The sequence below is a fragment of the Mobula hypostoma genome, chromosome 18, assembly GCF_963921235.1.
Source record: "Mobula hypostoma chromosome 18, sMobHyp1.1, whole genome shotgun sequence".
Taxonomy (NCBI): domain Eukaryota; kingdom Metazoa; phylum Chordata; class Chondrichthyes; order Myliobatiformes; family Myliobatidae; genus Mobula; species Mobula hypostoma.
Genome location: NC_086114.1, coordinates 8942268 through 8969124, shown reverse-complemented (window position 1 = coordinate 8969124; position 26857 = coordinate 8942268). Strand labels below are relative to the sequence as shown.

The following is a 26857-nucleotide window of genomic DNA, read 5'->3' as shown; positions in this document are numbered from 1 at the left end:
GGTATTGAACAGCTTATTCTTGTAAATAGTTTTTAAATTATGAATAATACTTATTTTGTTTTTAAAAACATTGTGCATTTTGTTCAAGATTTCTAGCATCTGTAGAATCTCTTGTGTTTATGTCAGTGAATGTTCCAACACTGACCCATCAATGGAATTACTATCTAAGCCTTTTGGGTACCCATACAAAATCAATTTTAAGTGCAGTCCAAATTTAGAATTTAAAATATTGCCCATATCACAAACAAAAAAAATTAAAATTTGTTGAAATTATCGGTATTGAAGGACAACTGAGTATGGAATAAGCTTCCAACAAACATTTTCAGAATATGGAACAGGCAATGTGAATAGATGACACGCTGATAAATATCCATGCTCAATGATCACCGCAGAGCAGAGGCATTTAGAGTGCTGTGATTACATAATATTGTTGTAAATCACAAATGCTTTCGGTACCATTTGAATTCAAATAATGAAGTCAGTCTGTCAAATTTATTAGTAGCATATGCTTAAATGTACAATAAAATCTAATGAAAGCTCATACAGAAATGTTCTTCAAATAATATTATTAAGGAGGGTTTTAATATCTTGTTAAGCACATGAAAATAAGTAACATAATTAATAAACAGCCATTGGTTGTTATATGTCAATGCTAAAATAGTCTGTGCAAAATATGTCAGATGAATAACAAACAGGATAATAGCTTTAGGAGAACTATGGCTCCCTTGGACATGTATTCAAAACATTTATTTAATCCTATTGCTTCCCAGAAGTAATAAAACCCTGAGTGCTTAATTTGAATTTCTAGAGATTGACTCAGTTGTATCCTACAGTCTTCTCATATTATATCGTCCTTCTATTTCATGCATTACAAGATCCAGTATATTTTAGTTCCATACTATAGATCCAAAATGTGCAGAAAGGAAAATGTGATTTTGGTGAAATATTACTCTGGAGAATTTCTCATGGTATGAAGCTGTAATGGTTTCCTGGAAATAAGTCTGTGATTAGAATAACTGCACAGACAATTACCACTAAGGATGGGCCGCTGTTTACATCTCCACCTGGAACAATGTACGCACAGTAAAATGGGAAGAGTAATTTCATGGAACCCGAGTAAACCTTTCATTCATAAACCAAACACTTATTGACACCATATCAAATTTACTACTTCAGCAGTAATGCAGATGAACAATCTTTCCAAGCAAAACTGAAAACTTGCAATAAATTGTAGCTCTGACACCAGTACAAATAAAATTGTAGAAATTTAGTTTCTTAGCAGTGGCATCTTTCCCTCCCCTACTGCCTTGCAATTAGCTCCTGTTTTACAGTCGGGGCAATAACAGTGCTCCCTGGTAGCTTCTAAAGGAAGCTGCCCTCAGCCCTAGTGACCTCTTTTTCCACTATTAGTCGTCTGGTATCAGTCTAAGAGCTGTAAGGTCATCAAACTGACTGAGTAGTTAATCACCTCACGGAGAGTAGACCAGGAAAGAAAGCACACAATGTTAAATTAAGCCTTTAACTATTTTACTGAGCCTGAGAAAAAAATTGGAACATGTATTTAAGATCAATGCCAAGAATTAAATACAAAATTTCATAAGTGTAATAGATTCTATTTTTTTTTTAATTTAAGTTAAAATACTCATTTCCAAACGATGAGAGTATTTTTTTTTAATTTTATTTTTATTTGGATAAGGAATTCACAAGTATCATGTACTTTTTTCACATGTATAACTTTTTCCATTTTTTTATATGTATAAAACTATAATTATTTATACATTCTTAAGTACACTGAGATGGTATAAAAAGAAATTAGACTCTTAAATAGATAATTATGTACAGTAGAAATTCTAATCTATTAGGCTAAGTAATGGTGTTAATTGTTAAGGAAAGTAGTAATAATAGTGGATTAGTAATCGTTTCCATACATCTCTTCTGGATCACTTCTTCTGGTCCAAAATGTTGTGTGTAAGCCTATGTAACAACCATTGTAGGTGTTTATATCCTAACTTGTTCATGCTTGCTCCTGCCCCCAGACATAATTATCTGATCCCTATGTACTTATTTACTTAATTTTATCATTTTTTATCCCTTACCCAAATCTTTTCCTTTACTTGTATTAATTCTCTATTTTCCAAACAAAAAAAAGACAAAAACAGTAAACATTTAGACTAGGGGTGCTTACATTAGCAATATTACTGTATTGATGAGAAGAGCAGTATAAATCATTAGGAGATTCATCTAAAGTCTGCTCGCATTGGGGTTATATATTCAATCCATTTATTCCAGATTTGATAAAATTTTTCTTTTTGAATTCTCAGGGAGTAAGTCAACTTTTCCATTTTAAATATTTCCAAGATAATTTTGTGCCAATCTTCTAATGTAGGTGGTATTGGATTTAGCCACTTTCTAGTGATTGATTTCTTACTTGCCGCTAAAAGGGCCTGCAGCAACTTTATGTCTTCCTTCTGTTCAAGAAACAATACATGCCCCAAATAGAACGTCTCAAAGTTCAGAGGTATCTGGGTCCTAAATACCTTAACTAATGTTCTATGAATACCTTCCCAATATAGACTTAATTTAAGACAATCCCAGAAAATATGGAAATTTTTGCCTCCTTGGAGCTGCACTTTCTCCAACACGTCACGTTTGTATCTTTATATTTTTCCTGATATGGGGTCTTAAAAGTATCTTATAATATTTTTCCAACAATGTTCTCTCCAAGTCAAAGAATTAGTCGAAGACCACTGAAAGCTGCATATTTTCCCCCAAAGCCTCCTCTGAAAGTACCAACCCCGCTTCTTTCTCCCACTTCTCTTTAATATACAATGTGTTTACATTTTTAGCACGGGAGAGTGCATTATATAATCGAGAAACTGATTTACTAGGTATTGAACCACAAGCCGAATTAAGAATCTTGAAAAATTCTAATTCTGCTGTTGATAGGTCTGTATATCTACAACTCTGGTTAACATAATTTCGTACTTGAAGGTACCTAAAAAAGTCATTGTGTTCTAGGCCATGTTTGTCCTGCAGGATTTGGAAACTTTGCAATACTCTTTTATGTATAAATGAGAGGTAGGTTGTAAGACCTTTCTTTATCCATAATTCAAATCTTTTATCTCCTCTGTTGGGAAGGAATTCGGTATCATATGCACACCATCTGAAGAGTTTTAGCATGTTATTAATTCCACATGAATTAACCACCTTCTGCCATATTTTTAATGTAAGATTTATCTGTTTTTAAATTTTTCCAAATGGGCCATCAATCCCTTGTCAGCTATTGAGGCCTGTAGAGGAAAACTGTCAACCAATCCAAATTCTATTTCCTTCCCTCTAGTCTTATATTCCCTATTACACCAATATAACAGAGGGGTTATCTGTGAGGCATAAAAATAATTTCTCAGGCAAGGAAGAACCATACCTCCTCCTTCCTTCCCTAAGTGTAAGGTGTTATATCAAATTCTAGGTTTCTTTCCTTGCCAAATGAAGCGAGAAATCCATTTGTCCCATTCCCTGAATTGATTATCATCCACCTCCACAGGTAAAGTACGGAAAAGATACAGTAACCGAGGAAGAATATTCATTTTTATAGTATTTATCCTTGAATTTAAACTTAAAAAGGGGATAAGATTCCATCTATGCATATCTGCTTTTATCTCTGAGATTAATGACCCATAATTTACCTGTGACAGTGTTGAAAGATCCTTCGGCAGGGTTATTCCTAAATATTTTAATGGTTTAGCTTCCCACTTAAGATCATATGTATCCTGCAATTTTTTGGATGGTATATAATTTAGGGACATAACCTGCGTTTTCTTTACATTTATTTTATAACCTGATATTTTCCCAAAGTCAACCCTATAAATGATTTTTCTGGTTCACTCAGATAGACTAAAACATCATCTGCGAATAACACCACTTTCTGTTCAATCCCTGCCACCTTGATACCTCTTACGATTTCGCTCTGTCTTATTGGTTGGGCAAGTGGTTCAATATATAGCGCAAAAAGGAGAGGAGAAATTGGGCATCCCTGTCTAGTGCCTCTCTCTAAAATAAAGGAGTCAGAGAGGTCCCCATTTATCTTAATTCGAGCTGTAGGGCTGTCATATAGAGTCTGGATTACTTTAATAAACTTTTCTTGAAAGCCGAATCTTCCTAACACTCTGTATAGGAATGCCCAACTAAACGAATCAAAAGCTTTCTCAGCGTCTAATCCTACTACCATTGTCTCTGTCTCGTTCTTATTAACCTGTTCTAATATGTGTAGAGTTCTCCTTATGTTGTCCTGTGTTTGTCTTTGTTGAATACATCCAGTCTGGTCTAAATGGATTAGGCCAAGTAAGAGCTTTTCCAATCTGCTCGCTAATATAGATGTAAATAGTTTGTAATCTAAATTAAGAACACTAATTGGCCGATAATTGCCACATTCTAATTTATCTTTACCCTCTTTAGGAATAACTGAAATAATCGCTTCTCTCCAGGAAGGTGGAGTTTCTCTTCTCTGTAAGATCCAATTAAAGGTGTTAAGTAGTAATGGGGCTAACTGTGACTTCAGGGATTTGTACCACTCTGAGGTAAACCCATCTGAACCCGGGGACTTTCCAGCCTTTAACCTAGAGATGGCCACATTCAGTTCTTTGGCAGTTACTGGTTCTAATAGACTTTCATTTTGTAAATCTGTAAGTTTAGGTAGATCTAAAGAATTCAATAAACTGTCTATATAGGGTTCACTGGAGGCCCAGGGTTGGGAGTACAGCTCTCGATAATATGTTTCAAAACTCTCTTGAATTTTCCCTATTGTACTCGTTCCACAAGCTTTGTCTTTGGATTCTTTATTTTATGAATTGTATTGACTGCTTGTTGTTTTCGTAACTTATATGCTAGTAAACTAGCTGATTTACCTCCTACTTCATAATTCTTTTGTCTCAGGTAAAGAAAATTTCTTTGAGTTTCCAACGTATAAATATCGTCAATTTCACTTTGCAATTTCCTAATTTCCTGTTTTAAATTTGAATTACTTTTGTTGCTATCTACAACTTGAAGTTGTTTTAATTTTCCTTGAAGGTCTGCTAATTTTTGTGTATTGATTTTTTTTCATGTGAGTGATAATGGAAATAATTTTCCCTCTCAGTACAGCTTTCAATATATCCCATAAGATCACTGGTGATGTTTCTCCCGTATCATTAAGGTCTAGGTATTCTTTGATTTCTCCCCTTAATCTCTCCATTACTTTTGGGTTATTGAGTATATGTGAGTTTAGCCTCCACAGTGTTTTCCTCATTTTCCTTGCCAGGATTAGAGACATAGAGACTGGGCTATGATCCGACAGATCAATTGTTGCAATATTACAGTCTTTTATCCTGAGTCTATCTGTATTAAAGATAAAGAAATAGTCTATCCTTGAATAGGCTGAATGAGGGAAAGAGTAATGTGTATAATCTTTACTAGTGGGGTGTAATTCCTTCCACACATCTATAATTCCCAACTCCCATGTGCTCATGACTTGCTCCTTTCAGACTGCTGACTGCGACATGGATCATTCTCTGGTTTGCTGCAAGATCAGACTTCAGCCATAGAAGATGCACTATGCCAAGCCTCCAGGCAAGCAGCGCATCGATGCCAGTAAGACGCAACACTCAGACAAAGTGGTGGAGTTCATCAAGTCACTGGAGGATGCTCTCCTTGCAGACTCACCGGAAGAAGATGCTCAGCAGAGGTGAGACTCTCTCAGGGACACTATCCACAGCATTGTACTCAAGGACTTCGGGAAGAAACAGGGCAAGACACAGGACTGGTTTGAACCGAGCTCAAGCAAACTCACCATTGTCATCGAGGTAAAGCATGTTGCACTACTAGAACACAAACGCCACCCCACCAGGCAACACTGCAAGCGCTAAGTACAGCAAGAAGCAAGGCCCAGGAAACAGCCAGGCGCTGTGCAAATGACTACTGGCTACAACTATGCGAAAGCATTCGGTCATCATTTGACACAGGCAACATCCGTGGAGTGTACGAGGGGATCAAGAAAGCCATCGGCACAACCCAGAGCAAGACAGCACCATTGAAAAACATAACAGGTGAGACCATCAATGACAAAGGCAAGCAGATGGAGAGACGGGTGGAGCATTACTCTGAACTCTTCTCCAGAGAAAACAGCATCTCGGACAGCACACTGGACGCCGTAGAATGCCTGCCTGTCATGGAGGAACTTGATGCATTGCCAACTGCCGAAGAGCTGAGTAAAGCCATCGACAGCCTGCCCACTGGGAAGGCACCAGGATTGGATGGCATTCCACTAGAGGCCATCAAATGCGCAAAGGGCGTCCTGCTAAACCACCTGCATGAATTACTGTGCCAGTACTGGATAGAGGAAGCAGTGTCACAAGACATGAGAGACTGCAACATTGTCACCCTACATAAGAACAAAAGGGACAGAAGCGACTGTAACAACTACAGGGGAATCTCCTTGCTGAGGTCGTTGGGAAGGTCTTCGCCCGCGTGGTCCTGAATAGACTGCAGAAAATAGCCGAAAGGTTATATCTCGAGTCTTAGTGTGGTTTCAGGTCAGAACGCTCCACAATCAACATGATCTTCTCCCTTCGACAGCTACAAGAGGAGTGCAGAGAGCAAAGGCAACCACTTTATGTCGCTTTCATTGACCTCACGAAGGCTTTCGACCTTGTGAGCAGAGACGGCCTGTTCAAAATCCTCGCCAGGATTGGTTGTCCCCCAAGGCTCCTCAGGATAGTTCAGACATTCCACACAGACATGAAGGGCATCATTCAGTTCGACGGCTCTTCTTCGGAGACGTTCAACATCCGCAGCGGTGTGAAGCAGGGCTGTGTGCTTGCCCCCACCCTGTTCGGCATCTTCTTCGCAGTCATGCTGAAGCACGCCTTTCGAACATCAACTGATGGTGTCTACCTCTACACCAGATCGGACGGGAGGCTGTTCAGTCTGTCCTGGCTGAGGGCAAAAACCAAGGTTCGTGAAGTACTCATCAGGGACATGTTGTTTGCAGATGACGCGGCACTGGCAACACACTCTGAAGAGTAACTGCAATGCCTCATGGACAGCTTCTCAAGAGCCTGCCAGGACTTCAGCTTGACCATCAGCCTGAAGAAGACCAACATGTTGGGCCAAGGCGTTGAGCACCCCCCTGCCATTACCATTAACAACTACGAGCTGGAGGTAGTTCACGAGTTTACATACCTTGGCTCCACCGTCATGGACAGTCTCTCCCTAGACCCCGAGATCAACAGACGGAACGGACGAGCAGCCTCAACATTCGCCGGGCTGACAAAGAGAGTCTGGGAGAACAGAAAGCTGACGACGCACACCAAAGTTGCAGTCTACAGGGCCTGCATCCTCAGCACACTGCTTTACTGCAGCGAGACCTGGAGCCTCTACTACAGACAAGAGTGGCATCTCAACGCCTTCCACCTTCACAGCCTGAGACGCATCCTGGACATCACGTGGATTGACTGAGTCACCAACAATGAGGTTCTGGCCTGCGCCCAGATACCTGGCCTCTTCGCCCTGCTCCAACAACGCCATCTCTTCTGGCTGGGCCATGTACACCGCATGTTAGATGGGAGGATCCCGAAAGACCTGCTGTACGAGGAACTGACCTCCACAAGAGAGCACAAGGGCAGCCCCATCTTCATTTCAAAGATGTCTGCAAGAGAGACATGAAGTCACTGAACATGAACATCGAGAGGTGGGAGGACATCGCAAGCGATCACTCTCACTGGAGGCTGGAACTACGCAGAGGTCTAAAAAGAGAAGAGAAACTGAGGCTTGCAGCTGAAGAAAAGCGCACTCATCGGAAAAACAGCACCAAGACAACACTGGAGGACAGCGCCTTCAAGCGCAGTCACTGCAGTCGAGACTGTCACTCCCGTGTGGGCCTCTACAGCCACAACAGATGCTGCTCTAATACAGACTGAAGCAAGAGTTTCCAGGCACAGATCCATGGTCTCGCAAGACTAACAGATGCCACCATTTATATACAGTATGTCTAGACATAATTTCTAAATGTTGGTTGCAATTATATTTCTCGATCTTAGATTTTTCACCAAAATAAATACAGCATGATCAAGACTGGAAGAAGTGGTTATGATCTCCAGATATCCCATAATATGCATCTATTAGATCATATACAAAACAACTGACAAGGAAACATGAACCCTACTCTACTCAAAATGCACTGATGTTAATATTACGTCAGTGGTGACACCCAGCTGATCCAACTGTGGTAAGCTTATGTTTAAATGCAGTTCAATATGAGATAACTTAATTATGCTGCCCTGAATAACAGATGGTGCATGCACTGACCAATACAAACATGTAAGTGACACTATTTAAAAACTGTTTGCTTCAAGCATGGTGTGGTGTTTAACAACCGTACAACATGCATGCAACTGATGCCAGACAGATAATGTTTGGCATCAGCTACATATCTCAATTAAGCAGCATAGTGTCCCAAATAAACTAAGGGAATCCTGGTTATTTTCTCAATTTGTTTTTGTTCTTTAAGAACGTCCCAAATAAGCAGCTGCCCCGAATAACCAATGGCCGATTAAGCAGAATCCACTGTATAAGCAACTGAAAATATTACCACTCCACAATTAATAGCAATTATGTATTGCCCTTCTACATATCATGAACTATATTAAAACATTGTCATATACCACATTGTCTCATCAAAAATGTAATTCACCAATAAAGACACATACCTCTATGAATAATAAAATTTTTGACTGGCACTGAACTGGCTACATTCCCAATATGCTCCAGAATGTCCAGGGAAAGACCGGTTGGAGGACAAGTCATACTTTTCGGCTCGCCAGTCAGAGTGAAGAAACCTGAGACAAAAAAAAAATGATGATAATATATTTATTTTTTTTATAAATCGCTGATTCATAAAAGTGTGCACTTCTACTTGTGTGTTACTTGCCTATTTCAATACTCTTGCAAAAAGAGAACAGTTTATTCAATATACGAGGGGTGATTGATCAGTTCGTGGCCTAAGGTAGAAGGAGATGAGCTATTAACTTCAAACTTTCTGCATAATCACTTGAAGGGTTGAATTGCACGTGCATGTAATGAGAGCCGTATAACTCATCTCCTTCTACCTTAGGCCACAAACTTATCATCACTCCTGCTGTGGACCACTTTCTGGAGGTCCAAGACTCCAACTTCTACAAAGAAGGGATCTGTATGCTCCATGACTGCTGGACTAAGTGTGTAAATGTAGGAGGGGACTATGTTGAAAAATAAATGTGCTAGGTTTTCTAAAATTGACTCCTTCTACCTTAGGCCACGAATTTATCAATCACCCCTCGTACTTCTTTAGATCAAGTCTCAGTTACTCTCCCCTTCCATTTCATTCTCATCCTTAAATATTTGCATATATTGCCCACCTGGCCAAGGGGAATCTAGCCACTCTTTAATTTGAAGAATTTTCTCATCTTTTGCTCTGGTATAAGCTTCTTCACAAATCCTGTCATAATCTGCAACTTCTTCCTGCAAGACACATTCATATATGTACATTAAACTAGCTAGAAGATCTGCACATTAGCTTGTAAAGATCATAAGTTGCTAATATCAAAAGAAAACGGTTAAACAATAATATGAATTCATAATTTCTTACTTAAATAACTAATGCAATAATCATTAAATTGATCACAATTTACACAAGTCATTAATCATAAACACTACTGACAACTTTATCATCTTAAAATATTACTGGTTGTCTAATGGCACTGCAAATTAGGAAACATGCAAGATTCCCCTGCCAGTTATTTTTTGGTTTTACATAGCTCCATCTGTGGGTCTTTCACTTGTTCAATGAAGAGGCACAATCTGAAAGGAGGTCCAGTGTCCACTACAAGAACATAGGGCAGAAAAATCACTGCTAAGCAGGAGATACTAGATCATGTCAAATCCTTCTGGTTAATTTGATTATCATCAAGGAATTTGTTACTCCTCTTTGCACCATGTGGTGTATCGGGAGCAACCTTGCCATTTCTTCAGCATTTTGTCTGTTGCTAACTCGATGCTCAACCTTGCACGGATGGAAAACGTGCTGCAAGGAGCCAGCCAGATTCAAACCTGGAACCACTTGCCTCAAAGTCTAGTCCTAATGCCACTACTCCATAGGCCGGCATTATTGAGCAATATGGCATTTTGAGAATGAATTGCAAACACAGATCACAAAGCAAGTCACACACTAGAATTAGATTAACATACTTTAAAGCCAAAAGCAGCCCCATATATGGATGCTAACTTTAACAAGATCACCAAAAGTTTCAGATGTAACAGGTAACCAAAAATATGCAGACCTCATACTCCTGTAGTGTCAGAACCCCTTCTGATATTAGTTTATCCGCATACTTCTTGAGAACGGGCACTTGCCGGTGGATTTCTTTATACATGAGAGGCTGTGTAAACATGGGCTCATCCACTTCATTGTGTCCTCTTCTCCGATAGCACACCTATTAGTAACAATAAAAAGGATATAACCATCTGCAATATAACTGACATTATGTTATTCAGAACATAAATTAAAATACAGGTATAGTTGCCATTCAGACTGTTTTAAAAAGCCTGTTATCCAACACCCTCATTAATATGCCCTGCATTGGACAAAAGATGGAATTACCAGATCGATTACAACATCCTTATTGAATGTGCTCCTCCATTCTGCAGCCACTTTGCACACATAGATCACTGCTTCTGGGTCATCAGCATTTACATGAAAGATCGGTGCATTCACAACACGAGCAACATCAGTAGGGTAAGGAGATGAACGAGCCACACGAGGATCTGTGGTAAATCCAATCTACAAAGCAACAAATTACTTTCAACATTAACAACAGATATGAACCAGCAGGTTGAACTAAACTGCACAAGGCTGACCTTCACATCGCAATGGAACACTACGGACCACCCCTTGCACTACCATGGATTTATATTTTATTGTGTTTGTTTTCTGCATTAAAGACTTGTTTTCTCACAATCCTTTTTACTCTCTCTCTTATCTTGTATAATTTATATTCAGTGTGTTGTCTGCACTCATGTGCCTGTGATACAAGCAAGTTTTTTATTGTGCTAATACCTCACGGTAATTTATGCACATGACAGTAAAATCTACTTGAATGCATTTCACTGGTTGAAAATAATGCAGCACCTCACTAACTTCTCTGTGTCATATTCTACTGTAGATTAAGTCAAATGCACCTTTTCTTACCTGGTTGTTTACAACTACATGGATTGTACCGTGTGTGGTATACGATGGCAGATCACTCAGATGAAATGTCTCATACACAATGCCCTGGCCAGCAAAAGCAGCATCACCATGTAGAAGGATGGACATCACCTTAAAATTTAAAATTTCTTTGAATTAGTCACCACATTCCTTAGAAATTGGTGAATGAATTGTTACAACCTTCAACCTTTCAACCCTTTAAAGAAAGGTAAGAATTATTTAACCCGATTAATACCTTTATTAAAATAAAACTGTTTGTGAAGGCTCAAGGCCATTGCAAGAACGCTGATAGAAGAGCTTTCCATTGACTTCAGCAATATCTTCAGAAAATCCACATGAACATCTATTGTATTACTGCTAACTTGTCAAAAATTCAATCAGGTTAATCAAACACAACTACTTTTAACAAGTCTATGATATCATTCCTTTATTAATATACAATTCAAGTTATTTTTACATTTTCTCCAGTGGTAACCATTTTTGAAAGATTATCTACCAAGAGGGATCTATTTGTTTGAAGGGTTACCCAACAGCTTCAAAAGGTTGGTATATAAAGTGATAATCGGCTGAATACAGAAAACTCAAGAATAAAAAAAAGAACAATAAAGGAATATGGACCTCCTTTATGTGTCTTTTGCTTCCATTCAGCAACATTTGTCTCCAATAAGGCTCACTTGCACACTTAATACTTGCATACCGATGGAAGATTAGTGGGTTCCTTTTTATGCCAACTGCCTTCCTATTCTAGTTTTATATATTTAGCTTGGCTCTTTCTTAACATATTAATCTTACCTTTGAATTAGGCAAATAAGATTCTTGCTAATCAAACAAATCATACCCTTCAAATTGGTAAACTGATTTAATGCTCCCCAGATTGCGGCAGGCGAAGTGTTGGTAACCTGGACAGTTGGAAAAGCAAAACCAACCGAGTTCCAGGCAGTACACAATGCCTGCGGCCTCACAACAGTCAGGAAAATCTATCCTGCTGGTCTCACAAATGCTCATTTATATGCATATAAGTTCGGCTTTTGTAAAAAAGGGAGGATCTAATGAAAGATCACACCTGGGAATCCTCCAAAAATAATTCCCTTGAAATAAGGTCAAATTTTACTTCAATTAAATAAGTAAATGTTAAATCAAGTTTTGTTGTCATCTTGACTACCGTGATTCAATATATCACACTGGCATTTTTGGCTGTATTAACATTTTCTTCTTGGAAAATGGTAGTTTTAGGGGAATAGTGATGAAGAAAGATTAACATAGCCTTTAGTTATTACTCATTAATATTTTAAGCAACAAAAAGAGCTTCCTCTGATAACGCGCTGTACATGTCCGGGCATTTAAGAAGCTCTTAGATAGGCATGTGGATGATAAATTTAAAAAATGGAGGGGTATGTAGGAAGGAAGGGTTACATTAATCTTAAGAGTAGAATAAAAGGTCAGCATAACATGGTAGGCCTAAGGGCCTGTACTGTGTTGTAGTGTTCTATGTTCTATATATCACTTGTCCTAAACTTCTGTTACTCCTTCACAGCTATCCAGCTGCGATAGGAGATGGTTTGAGCATTGGGCTAGCAACACCATCCTGTAAAAACCCAGACCTAAAGAAACAGCAACAGAAGTTCCAAAGACCTTATCCCTGGGAGAGGAAGGATCTTTGATGGGCTACATCTGGGGACAACTAGAAAGACTGACCCAAGACAGAGGACTCTGGTAAGGTGCTGCCGGCAGCCTATGCCCCAGTAGGGGTAATGGGCATAAGTAAGCAAACTTCTGAACTAACTTTGTAGATATATATTTCAACAGATCATAACTGTTAATTGGCTGATTGTTTGAAAAAAAAACTGTCTGGGAAATAAGGTTTCATTTTGTCCAATGTGATATTACTAATGTTATCAAAAATAATGAAATATTAATTACAATTTCAAAAGATATGGAAAGAATGTTATAATACATAAGGGATCTCATTTGAAGATGCCACCCGAATCATTTTCAAACCAGCTTTCATAATTTCCAAATTCATGCTTAGTTACCATAAACAAACTTCTAAATATTTGTTCTCCATATAGTTGCAAAATAATATTCATAAATATTTTAGACTGTTTTCCCTCAACTTTCACTTCAATTAATGTTACCAAGTGCAAGCATTTCAGTTCAAAAGACTAAAATTCTCGTCAATGAGACTGCATCACATTAAAGACCCAAAACAAATGCAAATTACTAAAGATTTGGATTTCAACTTTGAATTAAATTCTGACCATAAAGTCAGAACTTTTAAGCCTCTAGCAGCAAAGAGTGTATTTAATTAAGATTACTAATCTAGGAAGCTATTTGGATCTTTGTTAAATATCGTACCTTTTTGCCTGTGGTATCTCCGCGGTAAAACTGCTCTGCTTTGGTTTTACCCTGTACCACCGGATTGACTGCTTCCAAATGAGAAGGATTTGCCACTAGTGACATAGCTATATGTTTGTTAGTTGTTCGATTGACTCTTTCCTGATATACACCAAGGTGGTACTTAACATCTCCTGAACCCTGAATGTCAAAAGAAGTTTCAGATAAATAAATCCTCATTGAAAACAATGCTATTGATTAGTCCTCAAACAAAATAAGAACCACACAAGAGACATTCTGATTGCTCTTAGATGTTTATTTTTAAAGTTACCTTGAAGGTGGCGATGAATCAGCATATAGGAGGGAGACTGAAAATCTGACTAAGTGATGTCATAACAAAAAACCTCTTACTCAAAGTCAGCAAGACCAAGGAGCTGATTATAGACTTCAGGAGGAGGTAACCACAGTCCATGAGCCAGTCCTTATCTGAGGATCAGAGGTGGAGAGGGTCATCGACTTTAAATTCATCGCTGTTATTATTTCGGAGGACCTGTTCTGGGCCTAGCATGTAAGTGCAATTATGAAGAAAGCACAGTCGTGCCTCTACCTTCTTAGGAGTTTGCGAAGATTTGGCATGACATCTAAAACTTTGGCAGACTTCTATATGTGTAATGGACAGTATATTGATAAACTGCATCAAAGCCCTTGAATGGAAGATCCTACAAAAAGTAATGGAAACACGAGGAAATCTGCAGACGCTGGAATTTCAAGCAACACACATCAAAGTTGCTGGTGAACGCAGCAGGCCAGGCAGCATCTCTAGGAAGAGGTACAGTCGACGTTTCGGGCAGAGAACCTTCGTCAGGACTAACTGAAGGAAGAGCTAGTAAGAGATTTGAAAGTGGAAATGGCCCAGTCTATCATGGATAAAACCTTCACCACCATTGAACACATCTATATGAAACACTGTCACAGGAAAGTAATATCCATCATCAAGGCTCATGAAGTGTCCTGATGAAGGGTCTCTGCCCAAAATGTTTACTCTTTTCCATAGTTGCTACCTGGCCTGCTGAGTTCCTCCAGCATTTGGTATGTGTTGTGCAGATTTCCAGCATCTGCAGATTTTCTGTTGTCCACCATCAGGGTCACCCACCACCCAGGACTTGCTCTTTTCTCACTACTGTAATCAGGAATGTGATACAGAAGTCTCAGGACCCATATCACCCAGGTTCAGGAATAGTTATTATCCCTCAACCATCAGGCTCTTGAGCTAAAGAGGATAACTTCATTCAGCTCTCACTTCAACATTGAAATGTTCCTACAACCTATGGACTCACCTTCAAGGACATTTCATCTCATGTTCTCAATAGTTATTGCTTATTTATTATTATCTTTTTGTATTTGCAGTTTGTCTTTTGCACACTAGTTGAATGTCCAAGTTGGTGCACTGATCAATTGATTCTATTATAGCTATTATTCTATTGTGGATTTATTAAGTAAGCCTTCAAGAAAATGAATCTCAGGGTTGTACAAGGTAACGTGTATGTACTTTGATAATAAATTTAATTTGAGGCTAGTATAATTGTGATTGCTTTATTCTATCATTTATAACTTTTTATACATAACCTAAATTTAACTGCACAAAAATCTACGGCACTGTTTCGGAGAGCTGGGAGTAAATACCCAGTGACCTAGCAAATAACTAGTTCCAAAAAAAAATTTTCAAAATTGATAAACTGAAGGGTTCCCCTGGTCCTCACCTACCACCCCACCAGCCTCCGGGTCCAACATATTATTCTCCGTAACTTCCGCCACCTCCAACGGGATCCCACCACTAAGCATATCTTTCCCTCCCCCCCTCTCTCTGCATTCCGCAGGGATCGCTCCCTACACAACTCCCTTGTCCATTCGTCCCCCCCATCCCTCCCCACTGATCTCCCTCCTGGCACTTATCCGTGTAAGCGGAACAAGTGCTACACATGCCCTTACACTTCCTCCCTTACCACCATTCAGGGCCCCAAACAGTCCTTCCAGGTGAGGCATCACTTCACCTGTGAGTCGACTGGGGTGATATACTGTGTCCGGTGCTCCCGATGTGGCCTTTTATATATTGGTGAGACCCGACGCAGACTGGGAGACCGCTTTGCTGAACATCTACGCTCTGTCCGCCAGAGAAAGCAGGATCTCCCAGTGGCCACACATTTTAATTCCACATCCCAGTCCCATTCTGACATGTCTATCCACGGCCTCCTCTACTGTAAAGATGAAGCCACACTCAGGTTGGAGGAACAACACCTTATATTCCGTCTGGGTAGCCTCCAACCTGATGGCATGAACATTGACTTCTCTAACTTCCGCTAGGCCCCACCTCCCCCTCGTACCCCATCTGTTACTCTTTTTTATGCACACATTCTTTCTCTCACTCTCCTTTTTCTCCCTCTGTCCCTCTGAATATACCTCTTGCCCATCCTCTGGGTCACCCCCCCCCGTCTTTCTTCCCGGACCTCCTGTCCCATGATCCTCTCGTATCCCCTTCTGCCTATCACCTGTCCAGCTCTCGGCTCCATCCCTCCCCCTCCTGTCTTCTCCTATCATTTTGCATCTCCCCCTCCCCCTCCAGCTTTCAAATCCCTTACTCACTCTTCCTTCAGTTAGTCCTGACGAAGGGTCTCGGCCTGAAACGTCGACTGCGCCTCTTCCTATAGATGCTGCCTGGCCTGCTGCGTTCACCAGCAACTTTGATGTATGTTACTATAATACTGGCATTTATTGGACTTCACTATGCATAAACTGGCTGCAGCCTTGTCTGTGACTACAATTCAAAAGTTAACTGCAAAACGCTTTGGGATGATTTGAAAAGAACTATGTAATGCAAGTCTCTCATCTGAAATTTTAAATTAAAATAGAATGCAATAAAACACAAGTTTCAAATTCTAAATCAGAGTTCTCAACCTTTTTTATGCCATGAACCAATACCATTAAGCAAGGGGTTCATGAAGCCTAGGTTGGAAACCCCTATTCTAAATGGTCTTGAGTGGGCTGCAACATATACAAATTTCTTAAGTGTACTGTACATAATTTGAAGTGAAAGTATGTGCTTATTTTGAAAATGGCAAAACAAGATTTTAAATGTAACCGCAAAAATTAGACAGTATCTAAAACGTTTGATGCTCACCTCCTCTGAAGCTTCCAATTTTGGGTCAAATTGGCAGAAAATCTGTTCCAAATCCTTCCGGATGACATTAGCCAACACATTTAACCGGCCTCTGGAAAGGTTTCAACTTTTTTAATGTACAAAAATTATTTTTCAAATATTTTTCAATAAAATAGAAGAGAAAGAAAGAAAACTATAGAATTGAAAATCCTTATTCTAAGGTCAAATGTCTAATATTCCAGAATGTATAATATTTATTGAATTACAGAAAGATTACAACATACAAGGAAGAGACTTGTCCCATTAAGTTTCCGTCAACTCTAAGAACAATCTGGTCACATTGCTTCTGAATGCTCCAACTGGATCTGCCTTTTACCATCATAAGCAGTGCATGTCACACACTAATCACATACTGTACAAGAGAAATTCCTTAAATCACTTTCACTCTAATTCGTGACACCTCAGCAATGAGAATGTTTCTCTCTGTCTGCACTGGTTATATGCTTCATTCACAAAAGACAGGGACAGAAAAAAAAGAAACTGTAATTTTGAATAGAGAAAAAAATTCTTAAATGTTTCAGAGGTTAAAAGTAATTCTAATTAACTGGAGTAATGATCAATAAGGAGTCTATTGGCTCAGACTCTCTCCAGTTCCTTGCAAAATTCAAAATGTTCTCAAAGGAAGTGCTACATCATAGAAGTTACAGATCGCTATTATAGTACCAGTGATATGGGTTTAATTCTGCCACCATCTGTAAGGAGTTTGTACGTTCTTCCTGTGTGGGCTTCCTCTGAGTGCTCTGGTTTCATCCCACATTCCAAAGGCACACAGGTGAACAGATTAATCAATCATATGGGTGTAATTGGGTGGCATAGGTTTGTTGGGCCAAAAGGGCCTGTTATTGTGCTGTACCTCTAAATAAATAGGGAAATTAATAGAATTCCCATCTGAAAATTGAAGTCTTGAGTTTCCTGGCAACTATCAGCATTGATACTGGGGAATCCAGAAGAAAATCCCAGTTGGGTTAGACCTCTCACAGAAACAATATCTCTGTCATACTGAGATCCAAATGTGAGGTAAAAAAATAACTATAATTGTACAAAAAGAATTGAACATTTTCAATTATAATTTAAATGATAATTAAATTAGACACACTGTGGTTGTCCTGCTTTGCACAGAAAAAGCAACATTTTGATAATTCAAGAGAAACTTGGGAATGGTTGAAAGATCAATAACAAGACACACAACTTTTCAGTGATTTGGTAAAGAGGCAACAAAGAAAAATACCTATGGATTTAATGATTAAGATGTGGAATACATTGCCTCTTGAGCTCCCAGAAACAATATGTTTCAGAAGTAATTTACTAACTATGAGAAAGAAGAAAACTGTACAGATATGGGAAAAGCATAGGAATGCATGCTATATAAACTATTCCGATAAAATACCAAAATTTCAATAAATTAGCAATTTTGAAACGTTACATCTTTGCCAATTTCGGTAAACAGTCTTGATATGCAAAATTAGAGTTGATACCAAGAAAAATAGTGGAAAGAGCTTCAACAATAAAATTCCAAATCAAGCGTAAATGAAACAGTTTAACAAATCCTTCATTAGTTCAGTAAGCAAAAAAATCTGTTATGCTGCAATGTCAATGTTTTCAATTAAAGCATTCTTAAAAATCATATTCCAACCCTAAATACAAATTAAAAATACCAATAAAACACACAGGAAGTTTATTGTTTTTGCAGAGTTCTGCTCAACAGGTGCAAAGGTAGAACAATTACTGCACATAGGTCACATGATCAGAACACACCACAGAAATGGCCATCTGGTGTAAACTGCTCCAAGCAATTAAGTTCATTTGCCCATATAAGTGGCGGAGTGGAGATTCATCTCTACCAAAGGAGGTATAAGAAGCTCCTTCCCTTCTCTAGCCCGCACGTCACCCTTGGGCAAGGTGTATCAACTGCTTAGCCCCACCCCTCTATCAGGGTCACGTGAAGGCATGGGAGCAGGTGGTGGGTGGTCATATAAGCAGCAGGTGCATGTCACAAGTCCTGGTTATGCAACCACTGACACCAAGCAAACAATCTTTGAAGAGTATTGATAATGTGTGGGGTCATCTGTCTTGTAGAGACACTGCCAGGGCAATGGCAAACCACTCCTGTAAAAAAATTTGCCAAGAACAATCATGGTTATGGAAAGACCAGGATCACCGTCATTTGACATGGCACATAATGATGTCGTCGTCCAGAACTGTGCTGGTAAAAGAAGGCAGATTCTCTTATCTGCTGATAAGAGCAGGTGGGCATGCAAATCCAATCATGAGAACATGGTGAGCCTGGCCATTATACAAACAGCAACATTTAAAATACCACTGCCAATGTAAGCAACAGATCTGTTGAGGACCATGGCAGAGGGGGGAAAAGGCTGGAGAACCTTCCTGCTGACTATGTACAATACTTTTTGAAAAAGATATGCTTGAGTAGACACAAAATGCTTTAAGAAAATGAAAAAAATCTCTTACCTGTGTGGCATTCCCATGATCACGTTGTCTACTCCCATGGAAATAGACATGTCAATAATGGTCTTTAAGGCTGGAATTAACACCTCACATCCTTCCACACCAAACCGCTTCTCAGACGACCATTTCCTTGCAAGAAATTCTTCAAACCTTTTAACCATAAAGATCTAATTATCACTGGTTACAGAAAGTTGGTCCCAATTTGAGAATGAGAACTAACTAATCTTGCAGGTCACCTGCATGTCCGAAATAGGTGGCCCTTTGCACGGCCATATGGCTTCAAATAATAATTTGGTTCCATGAATGCTGGGTCTAAAAAGAATGCAGAAATTTGGATTCCCTTCGCCATCTTCACTCCCATATAACTTATTACTAATAGCACATATCGATTACACAATCAATAAAAAGAAATAAACTGCGCAAATAGCTGCTCATTCACTATTGGATCAAAACAAAAGCTTGATAACTAACAAGAATATTTGCAATATTAAAACAGTTCGTACCTTGTTGAACGGATCAAACGAGCCAAAAGCCTTCTTTTCTCCTTGTTAGTGAACTGCAAAATATTTGGAGTCTCAAACTTCTGCCTGATCCACTGGCACTGTTCTACATCATTTATAAACATGAACTCCAAGCCAATGTGCCTGCAGTAAGTCTCCTGATTCAAAAAAAAAAATTAATTCAAAATATTCTCCACTTGGTCCAAAGTAAAAGGTGCTTTTTCAGTCATCTGAATAGTTTTCAATTAAGCTAAACTTGATAACGCTGGGTCTTACATACACTCCTCAAATTAAGTCTCTAGACCATGCCAGGGCACTGTCAATTCTCTTTACAAGAAAAATAAAGCCCAGATATGATTGCAGCTACACCAGCTGAATTGTGACTCTACATTAGTATCTCAACTAATACCTAAACAATTGCAAAGCATCGTGTATGGACTCATCTGATACAAGGGTAACAAGGGACAGAATAAGCCCTCTCTTCTTCACTTATCACCTCCATCTCTTCTTTTTGCTTTTATTCCTTAAAAACTCTTGCTTTAACCACATTTTCATCACCTGCCCTCAAACATGCAATTCCATGCTTAGCTTGATAATTCTCCTGTCAAGCAACTTGGAGGATTCTACTATATTAGATACACAGTGTTGCTAATAGCGTACAAGGCTTTACAGTTGGTTACTAGATTATATGGTGAACCATAGAGAACCCTTTCACTTCTAAAATATAGAAAATCATTCAGGTTTCATTACGTGCTCACCTCTAATCTTCTTATGATTTCACGCAATGAGACTGACTGCTCATTACCCCCAATGAAGGTTGTTGTAGGAAGTCGAAAAACTTTATCCAAATCAGATTCATGCAGTCCATAAAACCCTGCAGAATTGAGAGTGGGAATGACAATAAAAACATTTTACATAGATTAAATCAGAACTGTACAAAGGAATTAAGCGGCCAAACTGTTTTTAATAAATTAAGTAATATCATGTCAGTGACTTCTAATAAAGATATACTTCTAAAACTTAGATAACCAAAGTCAAGGTCAAAAAAGACAAATACTATGAATTCGAGAGAGACAAAATGCTGGAGGAATTCAGCAGGCCAGACAGCATCTATGGAAAAGAGTACAGCTGATGCTTTGGGCCGAGACCCTTCATCAGGACTGGAGAGAAAAAAAGAGGAGTCAGAGTAAGAAGGTGGGTGGCAGGGAGGAAGAAACACAAGGTAACAAGTGAAACCAGGAGGAGAGAGGGGTGAAGTAAAAAGCTATGAAGTTAATGGGTGAAACAGAAACAGGGCCAGAGAAGGGGGCACCTGATAGGAGAGGACAGAAAGCCATGGAAGAAAGAAAAAGGAGAGGAGCACCAGAGGGAGGTGATGGGCAGGTAAGGAGATAAAGTGAGAAGAAAGTGGGAATGGGGAATGGGAAATGGGGTCATTACTGGAAATTTGAGAAATTGATATTCATGCCATCAGGTTGGAGGCTACCCAGACAGAATAGGAGGTGTTGCTCCTCCAACCTGAGTGTGGGCTCGTCGCAATTTCTCCCCTTCCCCCATCTTCTTACTCTGATTCATCTTTTTTCTCCAGTGCTGATGAAGGGTCTCACCCAAAACATCGACTGCACTCTCTTCCATAGATGCTGTCTAGCCTGCTGAGTTCCTTCAGCATTTTGTGTGTGTGTTGCTTGGATTACCAGCATCTGCAGATTTTCTCTTGTTTATGAATCTGAGCGATCCTGTTTTCTCAGCCGAAGGGACATTGTGCCAGATCACTTATCATGATTTAGAGTCTGTTTTGATCTGTAGGAATTGAAATACTTCAATGGAAATTCACTTTCTTAAACTGATCTAAACAAGAAAAGATCACTGTAATTGGAAACTGTTGAGGAACATTTATTACCCCTCAACCATCAGGCTCTTGAACCAGAGGGGACAACTTCATTCAACTTCACTCATCCTAATACTGAACTGTTCCCATGACCTATGGATTCATTTTTACGAACTCTTCATCTCAAAATTCTTTATATTTATTGCTCATTTATGTTTGTTTTTTCTCTTTTTGTATTTGCAGTTTGTCGTATTTTGCACATTGGCTGTTTGTTTCGTTATGTGTGGTTTTTCATTGATTCCGTTGTCTTTCTTTGTACATACATGACCATAAGCCATAGAAGCAAAATTAGGCCATTTGGCCCATTGAATCTGCTCCATGATTTCATCATAGCTGACCAAGTTTTCCTCTCAGCTCCCCATCTCCTGTCTTCTCCCTGTATCCATTCATGCTCTGACCAATCAAGAATCTATCAAGCTCTGCCTTAAATATACATGAAGACTTGGCCTCCTCAGCTACCTGTGGCAGAGAATTCCACAGAATCACCATTTTCTGGCAAAAAAATTCTGCCTCATCTCCATTCTAAAACGATGCCCCTCTATTCTGAAGCTGTGTTCTCTGGTCTTAAACTCTCTCACATAGGAAACATCCTCTCCACATCCACACCATCAAATCTTTTTACCATTTGATAGGTTTCAATGAGGTCATCCCTCATTCTTCTGAATTCCAGCAAATACAGGCCCAGAGGCATCAAATATTCTTCATACGATAAGCTATTCAATCTTGGAATCATTTTCGTGAACCTCCTTTGAAACCTCTCCAGTCTCAGTACATCCTTTCCAAGGGGGCCAAAAACTGCTCACAATACTCCAAGTGAGGCCTCACCAGTGCTTTATAAAGTCTCAACATTACATCCTTGCTTTTATATTCTAGTCCTCTTGAACTGAATGCTAACATTGCATTTGCCTTCCTCACTACTGACTCAACCTGCAAATTAGTCTTTAGGGAATCCTGCACAAGGACTCCAAAGTCCCTTTACACCATTTGGTCCAGGTGACTTATCTACCTTCAGACCTTTCAGTTTCCCAAGAATCTTCTCGCTAGTTATGGTAACTTCACACACTTCATGACCACTGACACCTGGAGCTTCCACCATCCTGCTAGTGTCTTCCACCATGAAGACTGATGCAAAATACTTACTCAGATCGTCCGCCATTTCCTTGTCCCCCATTACTACCTCTCCAGTATAATTTTCCAGCAGTCTAGCCTCTCCTTTACACTTTATCTGAAGAAACTTTCTGTATCTTCTTTAACATTATTGGCTAGCTTGGTTTTGTATTCAATCTTTACCTTCTTAATGACTTTTTAGTTGCCGTCTGTTGGTTTTTAAAAATTTCCCAATCCTCTGACTTCCCACCAATTTTTGCTCTATTACATGCCCTCTCTTTGGCTTTCACTTCTCTTGTTAGCCACGGCTGTGTCATCTTTCCTTTACAATACTATTTCTTCTCTGGGATGTATCTATCCTGTGTCTTCTGAATTGCTTCCAGAAATTCCAGCCATTGCTGCTTTGCCATCATCCCTGCCAGTATTCTTTTCCAATCAATTCTGGTCAACTCCTCTCTCATGCATCTGTAATTTCCTTTACTGCAATGTAATACTGATATATCCGACTTCAGCTTCTCCTCAAATTTCAGGGTGAATTTGATCATATTATGATCACTTTCCCTTAAGGGTTCTTTTACCTTAAGCTCTCTATAATCAATTCTGATACATTGCACAGCATTCAATCGAGAACAGCTGATCCTCTAGTGGGCTCAGCCATGAGCTGTTCTAAAAAGCCATCTTGTAGGCACTCTAGAAATTCCCCCTCCTGTAATCCACCACCAACCTGATTTTCCAAATCTACACGCATATTGAAGTCCCCCATGACTAATGTAACATTGCCCTTTTGCCATGCATTTTCTATCTCCCATTGTAATTTGTAGACCACATCCTTATTACTGTTTGGGGGTCTGTATACAACTCCCATCAGGGTTGTTTCACCCTTGCAGTTCCTTAGCTCTAGCCACAATAATTCAACACCTTCTGATCCTATGTCACCTCTTTCTAATGATTTGTTTTCATTTTTCCACCAACAAGAGCCAGGCCAACCCCTCTGACTCCTGTTTGTCCTTTCGGTACAATTTGTATCCTTGGACATTAAGCTCCCAGCTATAATCTTCTTCCAGTCATGATTCAGTGATGCATACAACATCATACCTGCCAATCTGCAACTGTGCTGCAAGTTCATCTACCTTACTCTGTATATTGCGTGCATTCAAATACAACACCTTACATCCTGTATTCACCATTTTTGATTTTGTCTGCCTTTTACATTGCAACTCATTCTGTTGACCACAATTATGCCCTATCAACCGCCTCTCCTCACTGCACATTGCCTCTGTTTGTAACCCAGCTACTCACCTTCAGCACTATTATCTACCTTTCCTACAATACTTCGTGCATTGAAATATACTTAGTTCAGGACACTAGTCACACCATGCTCAACCTTTTAATTCCTAACTTCGTCTGAGGTGTTACCAACATCTGCCTCCATAACCTCTCCATTAACTGTTCTGCCACTCTGGTTCCCATCCCCCTGCAACTGTAGTTCATAACCCACCGTGAAGCATTAACAAAACCTTCCTGCTAGGAAGCTCGATGAAATCTCATCAATTCCTTTAAAAAAAAACTGAGAATTTTCAAAAGGTGAAGGATTTTGAAACAAATTATTCTAAAATAGTTTGAGAAACAAGATTGAATCACAAGCTATAGATAGAGTATTATACTGAAGGTTAAAAAAACTGCATGGATGTGAAAACACTGCTAACTCTTTCTGATCTGTGCTGGCAAACCACCTCTGCCTTGATGCCAGCACTGTATCTTGCCCAACCTCACTTGTCCACCACAAAATTGCCTCAAATGAACCTCAAAGCTTTATTGTTACAACTGTAAAAACTAAAGTAAGAACTAAAGTGATCAAATGCAACTACACAATAAGTAGAAACATTTCAGAGTAAGTATAAAGCTATATTCAAATATTTCAGTTTTGAGGAGGAGGATTCAGGGTAAAGAGGTGAGTGGCCTGACTATCACTGATTTTGGGTCATAAATTTTGTTGACATCAAAACTGGATAGCATTGATGATAAATGCTACCTATTTACTTTCAATGCACCAATGTCAGATTACTGTAATTACTAACTATAGTTCTGCAATCAATACTGTAATTCCAAGCAAATATCCCCAAACTCCAAGACCTACAATTCAACACCCCTCTTTGTAAACGGATCATTGACCTGCGAACAGACTGTAATCAGTAAGAATAGGCAGCAACACCTCCAGCATAATTATCCACAATACTGGTTCCTCACAGGGCTGCATCCTAACCACCCCCCCTAACTCTACTCACTGTACACATGACTGTGACCACATTCTGGTCTGACCCAGCTTACAAGCTTGCAGATGACAACACTATAGTAGGCAGAAAATCATTTAATGATGTGTCATAGTAGAGGAAGATGATAGAGAGCCTAGTAGCAAAATGTCATAACCATAAGACCATAAAATATAGGACCATTTGGCCCATCAAGTCTGCTCTGCCATTTTATCATGGCTGATCTATTTCCTTCTCAGCCCCAAACTACTGCCTTCTCCATGTATCCCTTCATGTCCTGACTAATCAAGAATCTATCAGCCTCTGCCTTGAATATACCCAATGACGACCTCCACAGCCACCTGTGGCAACAAATTCCACAGATTCACCACTCTGATTAAAGAAAATACTCATCTCTTCTCATCTCTTTTCTAAAAGGACACCCCTCTATTCCGAGTCGGTGTCCTCTAGTCTTAGACTCCCCCCCCACCATAGGAAATATCCTCTCCACATCCACTCTATTGAGGTTTCAATGAAGTCGCCCTTCATTCTTCTGAGTTCCAGTAAGTACAGGCCCAGAACCAACAAAAGCTCCCCATATGACAAGCCTTTCAATCCTGGAGTCACTTTCATAAAATTCCTTTGAAATGTCTCCAATGACAGCAACTTTTCCCTCAATGTCAATAAAACAAAAAAGTCAGTCATTAGCTTCAAGAAGTGGGGATGTGCACACACTCTCATTTACATCATCGGTGCTGAGGTGGAGATGGTTGAGAACTTCAAATTCCTGAGTGTAAACATCACCAATTGCTTGTTCTGAACCAACCACATGAACACCATGGCCAAAAGGAGGCCAGGGAAATTGGGCATGCCCCCATTGGCCAATTTTTATAACTGCACCATAGAAAGCATCCTATTCAGATGCTTCACATCTTGGTATGGTAACTACTCTGTCCAAAACTGCAAGAATCTGCAGAATTGTGGACACAGCTCAGCACATGAAAACTAGTTGTCTCTCCATGGACTCTGACTACACTTGTCACTGCCTCAGTAAAGCAGTCAGCACAATAAAAAACCTCTCCCATCCTGACCACTCTCTCTTCTACCCCTCCCATCAGGCAGAAGAACCAAAAGCCTGACAACATGTACCACTAGGCTCAAGGACAACTTCGATATCACCGTGAAAAGACAATTGAACTGTCTCCTAATATGATAAGATGAATTCTTGACCTCAATCTACTTAATCATGGCCTTGCACCTTACTGTCTGTCTGTCTGCACTGTATTTTCTCTGTAACCATAACATTTTATACTGCATATTATTGCTTTTATTACTTTTCCCTTGTATTTCCATGGTGTACTATTGTGAATTCATCTGTATGGATGGCATGTTTTTCACTGTACCTTGGTACATATGACAATGATAAGTCAATTACCAAAATATGAAGGAAGCAGATTTGAAAGTCAAACTTTAAAGCCAGCCAAGTCATAAAACAGAAAAGATTAAAGATTAGCTTTATTTGTCATATGTACACCAGAACATACTGTGAAATGCATCATTTGCATCAAAGCAGATCAGCAAGGACTGTGCTGCATGCAGCCACACATATCACCACTCTTCCGGCGCCAGCATAGTATGCCTCCAACTTACTAACCCTAACTGTATGTCTTTGGAACGTACCCAGAGGAAGCTGATGTGGTCAAGGGAGAATGTAGAACCTCCTTACAGATAGAGGCAGGAATCAACCCCCAATTAGTAATCACTGATGCTGTAAACTGCTAAGCTACTATGCCACTACACTGAAAACAAAATTAGTAAATTCCT

The 26857-nt window shown here is 39.4% G+C and overlaps 1 protein-coding gene across 3 annotated transcripts in view; it reads right to left on the bottom strand.

The window, feature by feature from the left end:
* The window catches only part of LOC134358317 (2-oxoglutarate dehydrogenase-like, mitochondrial), a 98547-nt gene that overhangs the window by 45262 nt on the left and 26428 nt on the right, over positions 1–26857 (bottom strand). For 2 of the 3 annotated variants that reach the window (XM_063070416.1, XM_063070417.1), the window contains exons 5-14: positions 20548–20663; positions 19793–19947; positions 19293–19439; positions 16785–16875; positions 13631–13810; positions 11258–11386; positions 10670–10849; positions 10350–10502; positions 9429–9531; positions 8742–8870 (exon numbers count right to left, since the gene is read on the bottom strand). In XM_063070416.1, the coding sequence (XP_062926486.1) occupies positions 8742–8870; positions 9429–9531; positions 10350–10502; positions 10670–10849; positions 11258–11386; positions 13631–13810; positions 16785–16875; positions 19293–19439; positions 19793–19947; positions 20548–20663 (1383 nt within the window). The remainder of the gene's footprint in view (positions 1–8741; positions 8871–9428; positions 9532–10349; positions 10503–10669; positions 10850–11257; positions 11387–13630; positions 13811–16784; positions 16876–19292; positions 19440–19792; positions 19948–20547; positions 20664–26857) is intronic. The other variant, XM_063070418.1, reaches the window with a different exon arrangement.